The sequence below is a fragment of the Gossypium raimondii genome, chromosome 10, assembly GCF_025698545.1.
Source record: "Gossypium raimondii isolate GPD5lz chromosome 10, ASM2569854v1, whole genome shotgun sequence".
NCBI lineage: Eukaryota > Viridiplantae > Streptophyta > Magnoliopsida > Malvales > Malvaceae > Gossypium > Gossypium raimondii.
Window position 1 is genome coordinate 11,377,070 of NC_068574.1, and position 17,764 is coordinate 11,394,833.

General features: G+C 32.7%; 1 protein-coding gene across 4 annotated transcripts; it reads left to right on the forward strand.

Moving 5' to 3' along the window:
* Nucleotides 1-4,517: 4,517 nt before the first annotated feature.
* Nucleotides 4,518-8,322, forward strand: LOC105778404 (protein SEMI-ROLLED LEAF 2). 4 transcript variants are annotated; one of them, XR_008189851.1, is made up of 8 exons: nt 4,518-4,678; nt 4,785-4,859; nt 5,424-5,539; nt 5,631-5,686; nt 6,284-6,377; nt 7,054-7,101; nt 7,640-7,712; nt 7,957-8,322. XR_008189851.1 is itself a non-coding variant. In XM_012602091.2 (6 exons), the coding sequence occupies exons 1-6, from the start codon at nt 4,676-4,678 to the stop codon at nt 8,020-8,022; spliced, it is 402 nt and encodes a 133-aa protein (XP_012457545.1). In that variant the 5' UTR covers nt 4,520-4,675; the 3' UTR covers nt 8,023-8,322. The 4 variants fall into 4 exon arrangements, 2 of the variants coding, with proteins under 2 accessions (XP_052477882.1, XP_012457545.1); XR_008189850.1 differs by lacking the exon at nt 5,631-5,686 and having other exon boundaries at nt 4,520-4,678; XM_012602091.2 differs by lacking the exons at nt 5,631-5,686; nt 7,640-7,712 and having other exon boundaries at nt 4,520-4,678.
* Nucleotides 8,323-17,764: the final 9,442 nt, after the last annotated feature.

The window sequence follows — 17,764 nt, forward strand, 5'->3', positions numbered from 1 at the left end:
AAGTTAAAAAAGTAATAGATTGATATGAATATTTAGGTATAATTATTTATTTTGGAGAGGACCAAATTATAAGAAAAAATAAAAATAAAAATGAAATAAAATGATATGTATATATAGGTAATTACTTAATTTGGGTAATTCTAACTTAATAATTAATTACAGTCATTTTATCATTTACTTTCTTATTAAAATATACAATAGTTATTTTGAGAGTACTTGATTTTTTTATTTATAAAAAATTAATTTATAAAAAACAAAATAAAAAAATTTAGCATAAAATAATTTTTTGCGGCATTTTTATAAAAAAACGCTGCAAAAAATAATTTCAATTTTAAAAATGGCTCCGTTTTATCCCAAAATTTCCCCCCGAAACCTCTAAAATTTCCCTCCTAAAATTGGTATCCTCGAAACACCGAAGGGCACGTTTGGTTCGCTGTATTGGATTAGAGGTGTATTGGATTAGAGGTGTAATGTAATAGAGGTGTAATGGAATAGAGGTGTAATAGCAAATCAACTGTTTGGTTGAATGTAATGGAATAGAGACGTAATAGTAATCTTGTGTTTGGTTGAATGGAATAGAGGTGTAATAGCATAATGGAAAAAACTAAAATGACTAGAATACCCTTAGCATAAATTTATTTTGGTAAATGATTATTGTTATTGTTATTTAAATTTTAATAAGATTATTATTATCAATAATAAATAATTTAATCATATTTAAACATAATTATTATTAAATATATTATAATTAAAATATATAATTTAATAAAATTCTTAATAATTAATATTCTTATATGAATTTACTCAAATCATAATATAGATAATTTAACATAATTATTATTAAATATATTATAATTAAAATATATAATTTAATAAAATTCTTAATAATTAATATTCTTATATGAATTTACTCAAATCATAATATAGATAATTTAGCATAATTATTATTAAATATATTATAATTAAAATATATAATTTAATAAAATTCTTAATAATCAATATTCTTATATGAATTTACTAAAATCATAATATATGATACTATAAAATATAATTTGAAATAATTAATATTAAATATATTTTAATTAAAATATATGATTTAATAAAATTTAAAATAATTATACCTAATAAATTTTCTTATATGAATTTTTATAATTTAAAATAATTATTATTCACTAAAATTTAATAATAATATATAATTTCATAAAATTCTTGATAATAAATTTTCTTATATGAATTTATATAATTTAAAATAATTAATATTAAATATAATTTAATAATGATATATAATTTATACATTTAACCAAATGCCAAGCATTATGACCTTTAAGCAAAGTTGAACTTGATCACCCAAATTTTCACAAATCTGCTAATTACTTAATTCAAACTGCATTGTACAAAATGTCGGTCACGATCATTTCAACCTTCCACTACCAACTAATATGTTTTCCAATTTTCTAGCCCACCCAAAGTTTACAAAATGCTAGATAGCATATTAGTCACAATCATATTCACATCACTAACTATATCCGAAAATGAATGACCCCGGAAAAATTACAAATATTACATGGATTTCATTCAATCAATGTTGATGTAGAAGCATCCTTGCCCTCTGTTGAAGTTGAGTCAATGACCTAATACAAGTGCCCTCCTCGCATGTCTTTAAGCGTGTAAGGTGATTAGTTCCCAAATAAAACTACAAGACTACTTTGCATTGGCAACTTGTCTTCGATCCCATGCTTCGGTGTTTCCGTATACGACCTCAAATTCTCTAGACTTCTTGGCATTGTTCATAGTCTTGAGTCGAAGCCCGAAATGATTACCGGTCGGTGACATTCATCATAGCAGATGCTAAAATTTTGCAATTCAATCGATTCTTTATAAACAAAGATGTAGATAAATACAACAAAATATATCTACATCTTTTGTCCTAAAAGTTCTTAATAATGAAGGTATTGATTAATGCACATTTCAATAATCGAGAATATGAACTAAATTCAAGGAAAAATCAACACTAAAATAGCAATGAGCCCCTGCATTTTACAAATTTTCACTAAACAAATTGGCAGATAAGACTTCAAACCGATCTTGTACAACTCAAAATATCTCATTCACTCTCTCGCACCTAATATAATTTTCCAATTATAAATGCTATAAACTTCAGTTTAAAAAATATATTATCCAACAAAAAGCAGACACACCTTGGAATTGTTCCTATAGTCCACAGCTAAACGGTGGTAGTGTGTTGAAAACATCCCTCGGCATTGCACCTAATATAACTCATATTTTAAATTAACTCATATTTCAAGTTACAGCAAAAGGGTCAACAAAGAACTTAATTTGGAAGGTTTCAGAAAGATGAGTGAAAATTTTTGCTTGGACTGATGGAAAAAGTTGCACCAACTTACAAAATGGAGGACCTAATGTACATGTTTAAAGAACTGCTACAAATATTTGATCGTCAGTCAACTAAGTCCGTCCATGCCAAAGCCCATAATTCAAATATCAGTTAAAAGAAATGAAACAAATGACACTCACACTTCTCCAATATCAGATTGACAAGCAGATCAGACAACTAGAAGAACAATAAATAATTGAAATGGCCAAAGAATCCTACTTTCAGTACCAACGCCATTTTATTGGGCTTGAATTGGTAACACAAACACACACAATCAAGAAATTAAATGTAGATGAAATCTAACCTTGAATAACATTGTTATCTTGGTCAATTTTTCCAATGCAGAATGCAAAATCTGCATTTTCCAGTTCCATTTTTGGCTCTAGCAAGAATATCACTTCCAGTTAAAGCAATGGGAATACTCTCTTCCTGAATAGGAGATAGTCTTTCAAAGCCCTTCTCATATATTCCCATAAGAAGTTCACGTTTGAAAGTAGTCTTCAAATTCATTTCCTTTGGTAGCAGTCACATCCCGCACAAATTTAATAGGCGATCAAGACATAAGTGTCAAAATTAAAATTTTAAAAATATCCAAATACCAACAAAAGCACCGCCATGCCCTGTGTGAAATTTATATCGAGAAACAAGATAGAGTGCTATCGAGGATAAAGAAATGCAATTGCAAGCCTAAAATGGCCCTTTGTTCGAAGGCCTCAACATCAAGGAACTAGTATCGGTGTCCTTAAGTTATAATCTTTGGAAGCTGTCCATTCAAAATCATATACCCTATAGGAAATTAATGAGTAATTCACCGCATTGCCTAGATAACATAAGCCAGAAATTTTTCCTTCGAGAATTTTCATAGTTTAACGAAGGTATGGCAATTATATATAGCGAAATAAACAAAACCAATGCTACAATTTTTTTAACCATAACTGGTAAAAGCAGAAACTTCAAGGAATTTTTAAAACGATAGGTAAGCTATGCAATATTATTAAAAAGGTTGTATTAACTTCAATATCTACTCGATTAATATCATTAACAAAAATACCTCCGTTTTGTAGCGTGTATCTGATGGTGGCATCTTTAGCCTTGCCTTCCAATCTTGTGAACTGAAAGATGAAAAAGAAAATTCAATAAAAAATCAATAACTGTAAACAATGCACAAGAAATTTAATTTGTGAAAAAAAATATAATTATGAACATTCAATATGTAACATGTACAAGAAAATTAAATAAAATTAATCACAAATGCAATTAAAAGAAGAAAGGAGAAGAAACAAAAAGAACCTTGAGTCGACGGCTTCAGATTGTACGGTCTTCTCGACCTCATCATGACAATGGAGTCATTTTCACGGCAATTGGTTTCATCCGAGCCATCTTTGTTGATGTTGTTGTTATTGCAGATGATGATGATGATGTTCTTGTTGTTGAAAATGATGATGATTCGCACCAAATTTCTCTGCAAGATATTGCGGTTGCTCGACCTCGATTGAAAGCTAGGGTTTGCGTTAAGCTCTCGCCACACGGCCGAAAGCACCGATGGATACCTCCTCTATTATTCATAGCACGCCCTAAACTCCCAAAAATAAACAAACTCTAAAACCTAGGAAAAAGAAATCTATATATACAACCGCAAAAAGGAAGTTAAAGAGTGGAGTTTCTTCCAATGGGTTAACGCCAGTAAATAGTGGCAAAACCGAGGGTCGCCCTACTGAAACAACGCTTCTAGGGTTGTTAGATGAAAAAAAAAACCGGTTAGATGGGAAATTTGAAATGAAAATGGTGGGTGCTGCTGCGCAGATCTATTGAGAAAATAATAATACAAAAAAAATATATAACAGGGAGAAGGAGAAACGGCGAGGAGAGTGGAGAAGAAAGGTAGAAGGAAGAAACAGAAGACTTTGGGTAAGACAGAAGCGTCAATCGGGAGGCTAAAACAGGGAAGAAAATTGAATCAGGACCTAAACTGAGCAAAAGGGATGTATTACAAATCGGTGGATTTCACCGATTAAGTAAGTATCGTATTACACCCGTAATAGCATTACCATGAACCAAACAACAGAATAAAGGGGGCTTAAGTGGGGCCCACTGATTAGAGGTGTATTGGCTATCCCAATACACCGAACCAAACATGCTGTAAGTGTTTCTCTCTGCCACCACCGTCTTCATCATCATCTTCCCCTCTCTCCCTCTTTTTGCTTACATCTCAGGTGCTCCTCCACCTCCTTCCCTTCTTCTTCAAGGCATGCTTCTGGAAATGGTCCTTAGGCCCTTTGAATGGTAACATACCTCTTCATCCCAGATTGTGGGCAGAAAACATTATAAAAAGGAAGAAAAACGGGTATTTGTATGCTTACCAATTTTCCAATTACATTTGACTTGACAGGATGCAGAATCAAATGATAGGAAATCTGGGAAGCTCTGTGAATATGCTTCGAGGAACCCATTAAGAATACCAAAGGTATTGTGGGTTTTCTTTTAGTTCATTTATCCTGGAGGAGTTTGATTCTAATATGGAATTCTTAAATGTTAATATTCTGTTTTCCACTATTTTGTTGGCGAGTTCTTATCCCGATTTTCAAAATTTTTTACAATGTTGGTTTCCACAAATTTTTTTTTGACAAGTGCTTATCTTTATCTCTGCTAGTCTAAATGAAAATACGAAACTTGTAAGTGAAAACAATTTTTCTATTATATTGGCTTCTCTAATAATAAGTTTGGTGATGTTTTATATCTTCTAGTTGTTTAGGATCCAATCTTGCTTTTAAGATGGTTATTTTATATTAGTTAAATTTGAGATGGTTTGCAAATATTTTCTGAAATGTTGGTAAATTTTGTCAAGAAATGTGCAGAACTGATTGAAAGGTTTTAATTGGCATTAATCTTCGGAAAGTTCAAATTAATGCAAGTATCATTGAGATGTTCAAAATTAGTTTGAAATTTGCTAAATCCTGAAATGCATATAACTTTACTGAATTGCTTGCTGATTTGTTTTTTCACATCTTTAAACAATTTGTCTGCACAGATTACAAGTAACCTAGAGCAAAGATGTTTCAAGGATTTACGGAATGAGAACTTTGGATGTGTGAAAGCCGTATTGTGCATTTATAGGAAACTGCTATCGTCATGTAAGGAGCAGATGTAAGTTTGATGTGTTGAAAGTTTAACATTTAATGATATAAAAATCTTTTGGCATCAATTTTTCAGCCACATTTCATTTTGGGGTGTGCAGTTTGGAGCAGGGGAGTTTCAAAGAAAGAGCCACTGACTTTAATAACTATATGTTAGGTAGAGCATAATATTTGGCTTGTTATTGTAACTTATTGTTCAAGGGTTGGGGGACCATATTCTAGCAGGGATTAAAAGTTGGAAGATAACTACTTATTAATTTATAATCTAATTACTAACCTTCTTTGTTATTATCTGAAGTTTCACCTTGTCTTTGGTTGCATGTCAAGAATACTGGTAATATAAAGATTAACATTTTGGTTTTATCAATTAAATAGGTACATATGTTCAATAAATAATAATTTAATGCTTTTTATGTTTTGAGAGATTATATTACTAAGGTGCAGATGCTTCCTTAGAACTTTGACATGTCAACTAAACTTTTGAGTATTTTGTGATTCTAAAACTTAACCATATTTTTGCAAAAAAAAAAACATGGGTTTACGATGTAGTTCAAGATCATAATTAGTGAAGGATTATATTATTTAGAAAATTATTCTAGTAATTTTATCTACCTTCATGGATTCAGTTTTCATTTTTTGTATTTAGGGAACTAATCAGGTGTTTATGATTGTCTTCATTGTTTATATTTACCTTAGTTTATGAGGTAGCTTTTATTTTATCTGTATCATTCACGGGAGCACTTTATTCTTGCAGGCCACTTTTTGCAAGTTGTTTATTAGGGATCATTCGGGCTCTTTTGGAACAAACCCGACAGGATGAAATGCGAATTTTGGGTTGCAATGCTCTTGTAGATTTCATAAACCGTCATTGTGTTCTCTTTTATCTATTATTTCTTTTATCTAACACTTGTTGTAGTTGTCTGCATGCATGTCTTTCTGGTCATTCTTTTCTTCACAATTTTCCTATTCTGCTGATTTAGACTTGTTTCCAGTGAATTTGCTGGTTTGATTACCGGAAATGACTACTGTCTACGAGTTTTAAGGATAGGCTCGGCAAGATTATCATACAGCTTATTTAAAATTTTCAAGTAGCTTCTTCTTTTCTACCTTTATGCAACAGTCCGAATCCTCAGTTAGAAGACATCGTTTAAACTAAGTGGCTGACTTATTGCAATATTTTTCAATGGAAAGAGGCTTGGTTTTCGCTGCTTTGTGTTTCTTAATGTAGGATAAGGTTGAGCCTAGACTAGTTAACGGTTCAAATAGCTTTAATCCACCTGTAAATAACCTTATGTTGTAAAAAAAAAAGAGTTAGCATCCAGTTCTTTACAAGTCAAATTAATTCCTGCTTTTTTTCAGGGAGTTTCTCTTTTTAAATAATTTTATTCAGATATTGTATTCATTAATAATGTTTCATTTTCGGTACTTCTTTTCTCATTTAGTATTTTCTACTCATATTTGTTTACTTTGACCTCCAATTCTTGTCACTTACCACTTTCTCTTTTTCTCATTACTTCTGCCTAGGTCTGTTTCATGGGTGAACACTGTCATATATCAATGGACTTTGATAGTGTAAGTTATCTTTTCCAGTGGTGGCTTTCCTACCAATTCACTTTTGTATTCAAATCTTGATGCTTCTCTGATCTGATACAATTTAATTATGCAAATGTAACTAAGTATATTTTAGTCCTAGCTGCAGCTTCACTGAAAAATCTTGAAATAATTAAGTCTCTTTCACCCAACTAGAGCTTCATTAGAAAGATTGAAATAGAGCTGAAACGTAAAGAGAAGTATATTTTTGTCCACTCAAAATTGCTAAGTGCTAGAGACTATAAAGTTGCCACCCAGCTATCAGAAAATCTAAGAAGCTTGGCACTGAAGAGACTTCATTATTTTCAAACTTTTGAGGATTGACTTCGGCTTTCTCTTCTGTTTTTGCTTCTTTGATTCAGCTAATAGGTGCGTTACTATAAAAGTCCCTGCTTTGTTTCTCTTGCCATTCCTGTTTATCTATCGGGTTTTTATCCATGATTTTAAACTTTTAACTAATTTAAAAAAAAATTGTTGATTAGATAAATTTAGATTCTCTGATCATTGAATCTATATACAGGTTTGATTGTGGCATGTTTATGTTAAAATATATCAACTTCTATAGCAGAGGCTTAAGTCTTTGTTTTGAGGAGGTAAGTCCATGGAACAATTTTTTATCCTTGTAGTCCATGTTTTATTTTGATTTTTCTGTGATTAAACTCTAGTACTCAGGGCAGTTGTTGTTGGGATGTAAAATCTATTGTCTATCTGCCTAAATATATGACAAAATGCAGAAGTACATATTGGAGATACTCTCACATGCACATTCATTCGTTTGAAACTCGATATCTAGTTATTTGTCTTTGAACTGAGTTGGATTTTTCCATGCTTATGTAGGAACACATGCCCTATGCCCTATTTTCGTTTAAGGACCGTCAAGGAAATTCTGAAACTGAAAGCTGATTGATTGGATGTGTATGCCGGCTTTCATCAACTACTTTCGAAGGCCTTACTAGGAATTGAAATGGTGTGCAAATAGATTGCTTCTTCTGATCTGATTTTTAGATATAAATACTGGACAAAATATAGATATTTCTTGTCAGTTGCATTTACTGCTGTTAGTAAAATAGGATTCTCTTCTTAGGATCTTAGTTTCTTCACTTGTATTAGACTCAACAATGGCTTGCATTGCTTTGGTGTTGATTTTACCTAAATTTCAAGGTTTACAATTTTTTATTTTTATTAATTATTTACTTTTTCTCACTTTTATTAATTTTTATTATTATTTAAGCTTCCTTTATTTGCCTTCTTTTATCATTTTCATAGAAAATTTAATTTAAATAATATTTTTTTATTTATCCTTAAAAGTATATTTAAAGTTCAAATTAAAAAATAAAACATAATATAATATTTATCATAAAAATAAATATTATGTGATTAAAATAATTTTTTTGCATGATATGTTTTTAGCGGCGTTTTTGCGAGAAGCGTCGCTAAAAGTTTGTTCTATAGTGGCATTTGTAAAAAAAGCGCCGCTAAAGGTTGTGGTCTATAGCGACGTTTGTGGAAAAAGCGCCGCTAAAGGTCCTGGTCTTTAGCGGCGTTGTTGAAAAAGCGCCGCTAAAGGTCCTGGTCTTTAGTGGAGTTTTTGGAAAAGCGCCGCTAAAGGTCGTGGTCTATAGCGGTGTTTTTGGAAAAGCGCCGCTAAAGGTCATGGTCTTTAGCGGCGTTTGTAGGTAAAGCGCCGCTAAAGGTCGTGGTCTATAGCGGTGATTATTTCTAAAAACGCTGCAAAAGTTAGCGACGCGTTCAATAGCGGCATTTTATGTGCCAAATACTTTTAGCGGCGCTGCTAAAGGCCTAAAAAAGCGCCACTAAAGGCCTGTTTTGGTGTAGTGAATATAAGCTATATAGGCTCAAAAGCTCACAAAAAATTATGGTTTTAATGTCAAACTTGCAATTTCAAAATTTCAAGATAACAATTTCATTTAGGGAGACACCCTAAAATATTTATTTTTGAAAAACAATTTATCATGCTTGACTCTTTCTTGTCTTAAAGTATAAATCAACCAATACATAAAATCCACAAATTACTCCAAAACAACATCAATAAAAAATTCAAATAAAAAAAAATCACTCTAATGGAGGGTATGAGAAAATTACTTAAACACAACAAATAATTCAGAGATTTTATTGCAAATATATAAACAAATTCCCCGCACTTAAGATGTACATTGAGGAAAGAATAAACACAGATATAAGTACAACATCAAAAGAGAGGGAGAGAACAAAAATGACCCTGAATTTGGATGAAATCGCCAAAATAGTGAAAATCAGAATTGTGGGCAAATCTGAATGTAGTGCATGTTTCCGAGCAAACTAATAAGAAGATAAAAAAAGAAGATAAAGAGATTAAAAACTCAAACAAAAACAACCATCAAAATAATAAATTAACAACAAGGTTCAAAATAAAAATAAAAATTAAGAAGTATTACAAATAACATAAAAACAACTAAAAATAATAGTACAACCGAAAATAAAAATTAAAATAGATAGACAGAAAATTAAATCATGTCATGGATCAGCGTCGTGAGAAGTGTCAAGATTGTGAGGCGGATGATCAGGATGAGAGATATGGAGATGCTGGTAAATCTGATGCAAATACGCCTTAATGTTATCAAACTGATTAAAGCATTGCTACTCTAAATGGTCAAATCGCTTGGAGAGGTCCTTGAGTGTAACAGTGGGAGCATTGGTAGGGTGAATCAGAGGCGGAGGGGAATGAGGTACGTCTGCATGGCAAGGAGGATCATCATCTGGAAAATCCTCGTGCTCATTCCGTGGATCTGAATGAGACAGTATATATCGACAGGAACCCACTCGATGCTGTCGTTTAATCATCCTCATGTGACTCATAATCAATTATCTTTACAGGATCATCTGTCCAACTAGTGTAAATGAGGATGTCTACTTTGAAGTATCAAGGAGGCCAAAATACCTCGCTAGGTGAGTCACATAAGGGCCAAAACAGATAGGACCCTTCCTACTACGGTCAGACTGGTGGCGAAAAGATAGGATAATAAAGTATGCAAGATCAAATGGGCGTCACATCGCCATGATCTAAACAAAGTATGCATCATAAGTACCGACGAACCCGATGCTCTCCCTTTGACTGGTCAATGTGTGTGCCAAAATGGCATGGATGTAGCACAGTGCTGAAGGTAGAGAAGTTGCCTTCCACTGATTTGGGTTGTATGGGGTCGCAGTCTTAGCAATATCAGTCCAACAGAGAGAAGGTGACTGATGGATGTGGTGGTATAATGTGGGGAGCTCCTCGATACTCATGAACTCTTCGGAATAGAGTCTAAGGGCAGCTCTGACGCCCGGGACGCTCAGATAGCGTGTCACACCTGTAACAGCCCGTTTTTCAGTGGTGTCGGAAATAGTAGTTTTGGGGAGACAAATTCGACGAGTAAGTTCGTAAATATTATTATTTAATATTTACAGGTCAAATATGGTTTTAAAAAGGTTTTTGATTTGGTAATTTAGGTTATATAAATGATTCATTAAGTTCAAGTTGTAAGACCCTAAAGTCAAGTGGTTTTATAAAATGTGGTATCAGGACCTCGTTTCTATAAATCGAGCTATAAATATTTTTATAAATATTTACGAGTGTTATTAAGGTTTTATTAAAGTTTAGTTAAGAAATTTTAATGTTTCGATAGTTAATTAATTAAAAAGACTAATTGTTAAAATATGTAAAATTTGATCTCTATTTGATTTGAGTGATTAAATGGCTTGCTGCATAAAGGAAAAGAGACTTAAGTGGAAATTAAACCATTTAAGGATTTAGTAGACGTCTTTGGACAACTAAAAGCATGAAATTTGGATGATATTTAAATGGACAAAATGACAATTTTGTAATTAAATTAAATTAAATAAAACAAAGTTTGTATCATCTTTTATAATTCATTTCTTTGACCGAATTGGGGGAGAAGAAAGCCATTGTTAAAAGCTTTGAAGCTTGGGAAAAACTTCATTGTGTGCATGCAAGCCTGTTTTAGTCCCGTTTCTAATAAATTTTATGTTTTTCATATCGTTGCAACTAGGTCTAGCTAGCCCGTGCCTTTGATTTTGAAACTGTTAAAGATATTGAGTGTTACCATTGATTAATATATGTGATTTTATATATTAAATGGTGAATTTGAGTTATTAGTTATTATTTATAAGTACTTTGTTAAGTAATTTTGATGAATTTACCGATTAGGGACTAAATTGGTAAAATAGTAAAAATATAAGAATTTTTTGTGAAATTATTATAAATGTGGGCTGTATTGGATGCCATGAATATTCGGTTGGCACGGGTTTGCATTAAAAATTGGTTAATTTGCATGTTTTAGGCTCAGTGACTAAATTGAATAAAAGTAAAATGTTAGGGGTAATTTTTTAAAAATTTCAAAAATAATTAAATTGCATAAAATGGAGTTATTTCACTATCTAAATTAATAAATTGAATGAAATTATTAATTTAGATTAAGATCGAGTGGAAAATCGAGGAGAAAGGAAAATTACCAAAAAGTCTTTGTACTTTGACAGTTCTGTATTTTAGCCAAGTAAGTTCGTATGAATTATAATCACTTAAATGTTGATTAAATTACATTTTTAATATGTGGTTCTATTGTGATTGAATCAATATATATGTTATTATGCAATTTATCATGTAATGAGACGATGGAAATCCAATGATGTTTTTGACAACTATCGACCCTCGTTTGAACCTTAGGAATTCATAGGATACAAAATGGCATGTCATTAGGGTTTCCATGTTTTCGGATGCTGGTCTTGAATGTCCTCCTGATGGCTGAGGTTGGCATATGTTGCGGATACTCCACAGCTCGTGTGAGTAATATCGTGTAGCTTACATTCCGAACCACAGTTCATGTGAGCAAGCCTATTTCAGAGTTCATGTGAGTAGGTCCATTTCACAGCTCGTGTGAGCAACGATGTAAAAGAAAAGAAAAGTTATGATTATATGTTTAGCACACTTTGTGTGAGCTATCCCGCGTATCCGACGATATTCTAAATGGTTCAACGGGCATGAATTTAAAAAGAAATGGTAAGTGTTCAATATGAAACAAGACATGTATGTATAAAATACATTGAAATGGTGAGCTACATGGAAATCATGTTATGTTATGATGGATGATAAATCCAATTGAATCATGCTCAAGTATAATGGTTATCCATGTTAAATTCATATGAGTTATGTTTAAATGAACTAACATGTGTTATTGATGTGCTTAGGCTTGTGCCAAGCTTGTGGTTATGATTGATGTTTATGCTTATGGCTGTACTATGTATATGAAATGGGTAAGAAAAGGGAATGAAATGGTAAGTTCATAATTTGGATGCATTATGATGTTATAAAAGGTTTGATGTGATGAATGATGTACTTATATGTGTGAAGTCTATTTATGCTATGAAAGAATTTACCTATAACATGGATATATACACTAATTAGTGAAATAATAATGTTGTTTAGGCTTATGCTAAGCATTCGGAATGGAAGGAAAGTAAGTAAATAGAGTGATTCATGATCTTATGAAAAGGTTGATGATTATGTATTACGACTTATAAATCCCAATATGTTATATATGAAAAGTATATGTGATGTTGATGAATATACTCAAATGTGAATTGAATGGTGTTCAATAGGATTATACCAAGTTTAAAGTATAGGTGTTAATCTATGTACTATAGTATTGAAGTGATGAGTTATGTTTCATGTTCTACAAGCTTACTAAGCATTCATTGCTTACGTAGTTATCTTTCTTTTACTTTACAGATTATCGGAAGCTCGATTGGTTTGGAAGCTTGTCAGAGACCTATCATACTATCCAGAGATTAGATTGGTAGACTCTAATGTATTGATCAAGGTTATAATGGCATGTATAGGTGGACTTGTGGTTTATAATAGTTGATGAATTTGGCATGTATATGTCATTTTGGTCGATGTAACCTTGGTACTTTTGATGCCTTATTGATGCGTGTCATTTTGACAATGTGTTATTGTATGTTTGAACGACCAAAATAGTAGGTAATGAATTAACCTCAACATTGTCAAGTTATAGTATGCTTTGGAAAGGTTTTGAATAGATGTGCATGATTGAAATATGATATGTATATATATTGGTTGTTGGAACCATTTGGTAATGTCTATATTGGTGTCATTTAGATGACTTTGATGCATGTGAGAAGTGGTCCAAATGGTAAGGTTATTTTGATTTGGCATGATTCTAATATGGTATGCTTAAATGTGCATATGTTTAGGTATGTTTGGTATGACCATATTTGGTATGTTTATATGAGACTAAGTGGAGTTATGCTTTGAGGTAGATATGAACTATTTGTAATGGTATAAGTGTAGTTAAGTTATGATGTAATGGAAAATGAAATAAGTGTTGATGAATGAAATGTGTTAAGTACATGTATATGTTTAGATAAATTGTATGTTTGCATTTGAGGTGCTTATATGGCATATTGGTTGAATAGAGTTTGGTATTCGATTTGATCTTATTATGCATGTTTTAGGTATGTTTTAAGGATTGATTATATATGCAAATGACTTATAAGCGTGTGCTTGAATTGGGTGAAAAAATGACTTGAATTTGGCCTATTTCTTGTCTACACGGTCTGAGACACGGGCATGTGTCTCAGCCATATGTGACACACTGCCATGTAACACGGCCGTGCGTCCCTTGTAGGTTTTAAATGTTGCATTTTGAGTGTTACACCACCTGGCACATGGGCGTATGGCTTGGCCTTGTGATCCAAGTTAGTGAGTTAAATGGGCACGAACACGGGTTGGGACACGACCATGTGTCCCTACTTCGGACGCCCACATGGCCTGAGACACGGGCGTGTGTCTTAACCGTGTGACCCCTGCAGTATGAAACTTTCTATCTTTTTCCTTAATGTTTCAAATGTTTCTGATTTAGTCCTGAATCGTTTCTAAAGTGTTTCTAAGGCCTCGAGGGCTCGAATTAGGGATGATATGCATATGGTTGAATGAATTATGCTATGATATATAAAATTTTTGGAATGTAAATGTTTTTATGTTATACTGTTAAAGTAATACTCTGTAACCCTATTTCGGCGACATATACGGGTTAGGGGTGTTACAACATCCTCGAGTCTAAATGATACAGTACGCGGCTCATCCCACTACGACATCGCATGTTGAAGGAAGAATGTAGAACATAACTCCTGTGTGAGCTCTGAATAAGTCAGCTTGTGATGGAGAAAAATTGGTCCCATAGAGCTGTGTCGATTAAGGCCCTCCCAATCTAGGCAATGACCTAAACCCAATGGCCGCGCCTTCAGATGCTGATATTGGTCCTCATGTGGATTTAATAATGATTAGAGACACAGATGTCTTGCAATTGAATGAGGGGCCGAGGACGAAGTCGAGCACAATGTTTTATGTTTTTTCAAAATGGGAACAGAAACCTTAGATTTGCCTCTCGTGTTTGTCATGGTGTCCATGAAATGATTGATGGAAAACAACTATTTCAGTATCCAAGCAAAGTAAGAAAGCATATGCAGAAAAATATGAACATAATAAACCAATTGCAATGCATCTCACAATAAGCCGATTCTAACACAAATTTAACTGATAGGAAAGCATTGATGAATAAATAAATAAAAGATAAAAGTCTAAACTATAATAAGCCAAGCATGCAGAACAATGAAAAGCAGAACACTATACATACTACTATCTCTAAAGCTAATAACAATAAAGTAATAACCATATCTAATAATAATATAATAAAATAACAGTAACAATAAAATAATTAAGTATAAGAAATAAAATAATAACAAAAGAAAAAATGGTAAGGACCGAACGATGGTTGGGGTAGGTACTGTCGACGGAGGCGGAGACGAGCTACGATAATGGTGATCGGAGTTGGGGTTTCGACGAAAAGGAAAGGACAAGGGAAGGACGTCGGTAGAACTGAGGTCGTACGCATCGGTAGGGTTGGTGTGGGTGACTGTGACTTAGGGAGAGGATGGTTATTTGCGTCAGGGGGAGATCAGGGTTTTGGGTGTTGCTACGGGCTTGATCTTTGTTCATTTGTGAAATTGGAAGGGGTTTAGGGGAAAGGGGACTCGACTGCAGTGTCGGTTTGGAAGTGGGAGGTGAAAGGGCTGTTCACGATGGGAGAAGGATGAATGGTGGTCGAACGGAGGGAATGACAAAATCGAGGAGGATAGATAAGGGGCATGGGCAAAGAAGGTCGATGATGGGCATTTGTGGAGTCTTGAATGGAGAAACACGAGGGTGTAAACAACAGTCATAAAAGGCCGACCAAGGAACGGTGGGCGATCGGTGACGAGGTTTGAAAAGCACAACGACGATTAGGGTTTAGAAAGGGGGCAAACGACATGACTAGAAGAAGACAATAAAATATTTTAAAAAATAAAACCTTAGTTTTAAAGAAATGACACGTTCTTGTATAGGCCCATGTTGGGCCACACGACCGTGTCTATAGCCCGTGTGTGCCTTATCAGCACATGTGCAAATCAAAATTTAAAGAAAATTAAACTTCAGGGTACACACGGCTTAGGACACGCCTGTGTGACCAGACCGTGTGCCTCACACAGTCGTGTGAGTCATTTTTAGCCCGTGTGATGCTTCGAAAGAGAATAAAAATACAGCTAGTATCCACATGGCCTAAGACAAGCCTGTGTGTCCAAGCTGTGTGCGATGATCCTTCGCTTCTCCCATGCACGTGTGCTAGGCCGTTTGTCGCACACAGTTTACTACACGCTCGTGTGGCAGGCCATTAGGGGGAGAGAAATAATAACTTGTAATGAGTTAGGGGGACAGTAATTTGAACCAGAAGTTCAACAAGGATGACTCATTATAAGTTAACTATCAGATGTATTTACAAACTTAATGAGAATAACCAAGTGTTATATACCATCTAATATTTTAATTTGAATCAAAGTTCTAGTAGGATAATCAGTTATAATAAATAATAGATTGATCGGTTCCAAAGATAAAAATTCTATTAGATGGTCATATAGTGAAGGCGAGTGCTTCATAAGAGATCCAAGACATAACTAATAAGTAAAACTCCAAAAGAGATTCAGGCACCTGAAACTGAAGATTAAAGTAATAAAAATAAAGAAATCTCGATAAATTATGTCAATTCGAGAAAATGTGGACCGAATAAATAACCTAGTCGACAATGGTTTTGCATGCAATATTATTGTTGAAATAATGAAATAAAAGGAGGATCTTGAATAAATCTATTGAGAAATATAGATGTGGAATAAATTGGTCAAAATAAAAAGACTCTACTCAAGTACAATTAAATTCATGGAGTTTTTGGACCAGTAGTCCAAATATCTAAATGTATAAAGCCAGTAAGGGTACAAATGAAGTAGTTTTGCAAAAGCGGAATAAAATTATGAAGTTTTTCGCTAAGCCCTGGCATTGATTATGAAAAGATATAGTATTCTTTTGTGGTGGATACAATAACCTTTAGATATATTATTAAACTAACTGTTCATAAAATATTTAACTTGCGTGTAATGGTCGTTGTTACAACATTGTATGGATTATTATATAGTGTAAAGTTTATATTCAAAAATCCTTAAAGGATTTAGAATGCCAAAAGCATATTAAATTATCGAGAAATTGTTCATTTATATGAATTGAAATAATTTGAACATATGTGGTAAATTTGACTTAGTGAATAATAGTTGAAGGAGGGTTATAAAATGATCCAAAATACCTATTCGTGTTTTTATAGAGGAATCATGATTAAAGTTTGCTATGATTATTGTTGAAACTCCTGAAGAGATCAAAATATATTTCCCCCAAAATTTCCCTCAATCATTACTTTCAAAAGAATGGTGATATAAATGCTTAGCAAATACATTCAAATAGTCATTTGAAAAACTAGTATTCAAGATTGAATACATTGAATATGAGAAAGTATGTGATATTTTCACAAGGGGGAGTAAATACGCGTTGTACTCTTTTTCCCTTACCGAGGTTTTGTCCCATTGGGTTTTCCTGGTAAAGTTTTTAATGAGACAACATATTACATGTACTCTTTTTCCTTCACTAGGATTATTTTTTCCCACAAGGTTTTTATCTTAGTAAGGTTTTAACGAGATATATTATCTCAAAATGGACATCTAAGGGGAGAGTTATGAATATTTTATTAAGTGGATGTCCATTAAGATCAAAATAAGTTTTGATGTGCTTTAAATTCTAATAGTGATTTGAAGTAGATCTCTACTTCATTTATACTTATTATGCCTATAAATAGAGACTTTAGAGAAAGCTTTGTAAATATTCGATTGATTAATAAAATACACTATCTCTTTTGCTCTCCTATTTTCTTTGTTCTTTACTTTCATCTTTTTATTTTATAACAATTAGTCATTTTTCTAGTAATAGCAATGCTATTTTCAAACATGATGAAAAATAGGAAAAATGATAATAATGATAATTATATTTATGAAAATTATAATTGAATATATTAATAAATGAATGCACTGCTTTTTAATATTACCTTAATAGACATTACTTGACATTTTTATAAATTTTATAAAAGTATTAGTAAAATCTTTAGAATATATTTTTTAAAAAAATTAAAACATTTCATTGAGTCTTAGCTCGATTGGT

Excerpts from the sequence above, each read along its gene's own strand:
- LOC105778404 (XM_052621922.1), top strand. Across the intron at positions 4,860-5,423 it reads ACCCATTAAGAATACCAAAG|ATTACAAGTAACCTAGAGCA; the intron begins GTATTGTGGGTT and ends TTGTCTGCACAG. Across the intron at positions 5,540-6,283 it reads TCGTCATGTAAGGAGCAGAT|GCCACTTTTTGCAAGTTGTT; the intron begins GTAAGTTTGATG and ends TTATTCTTGCAG.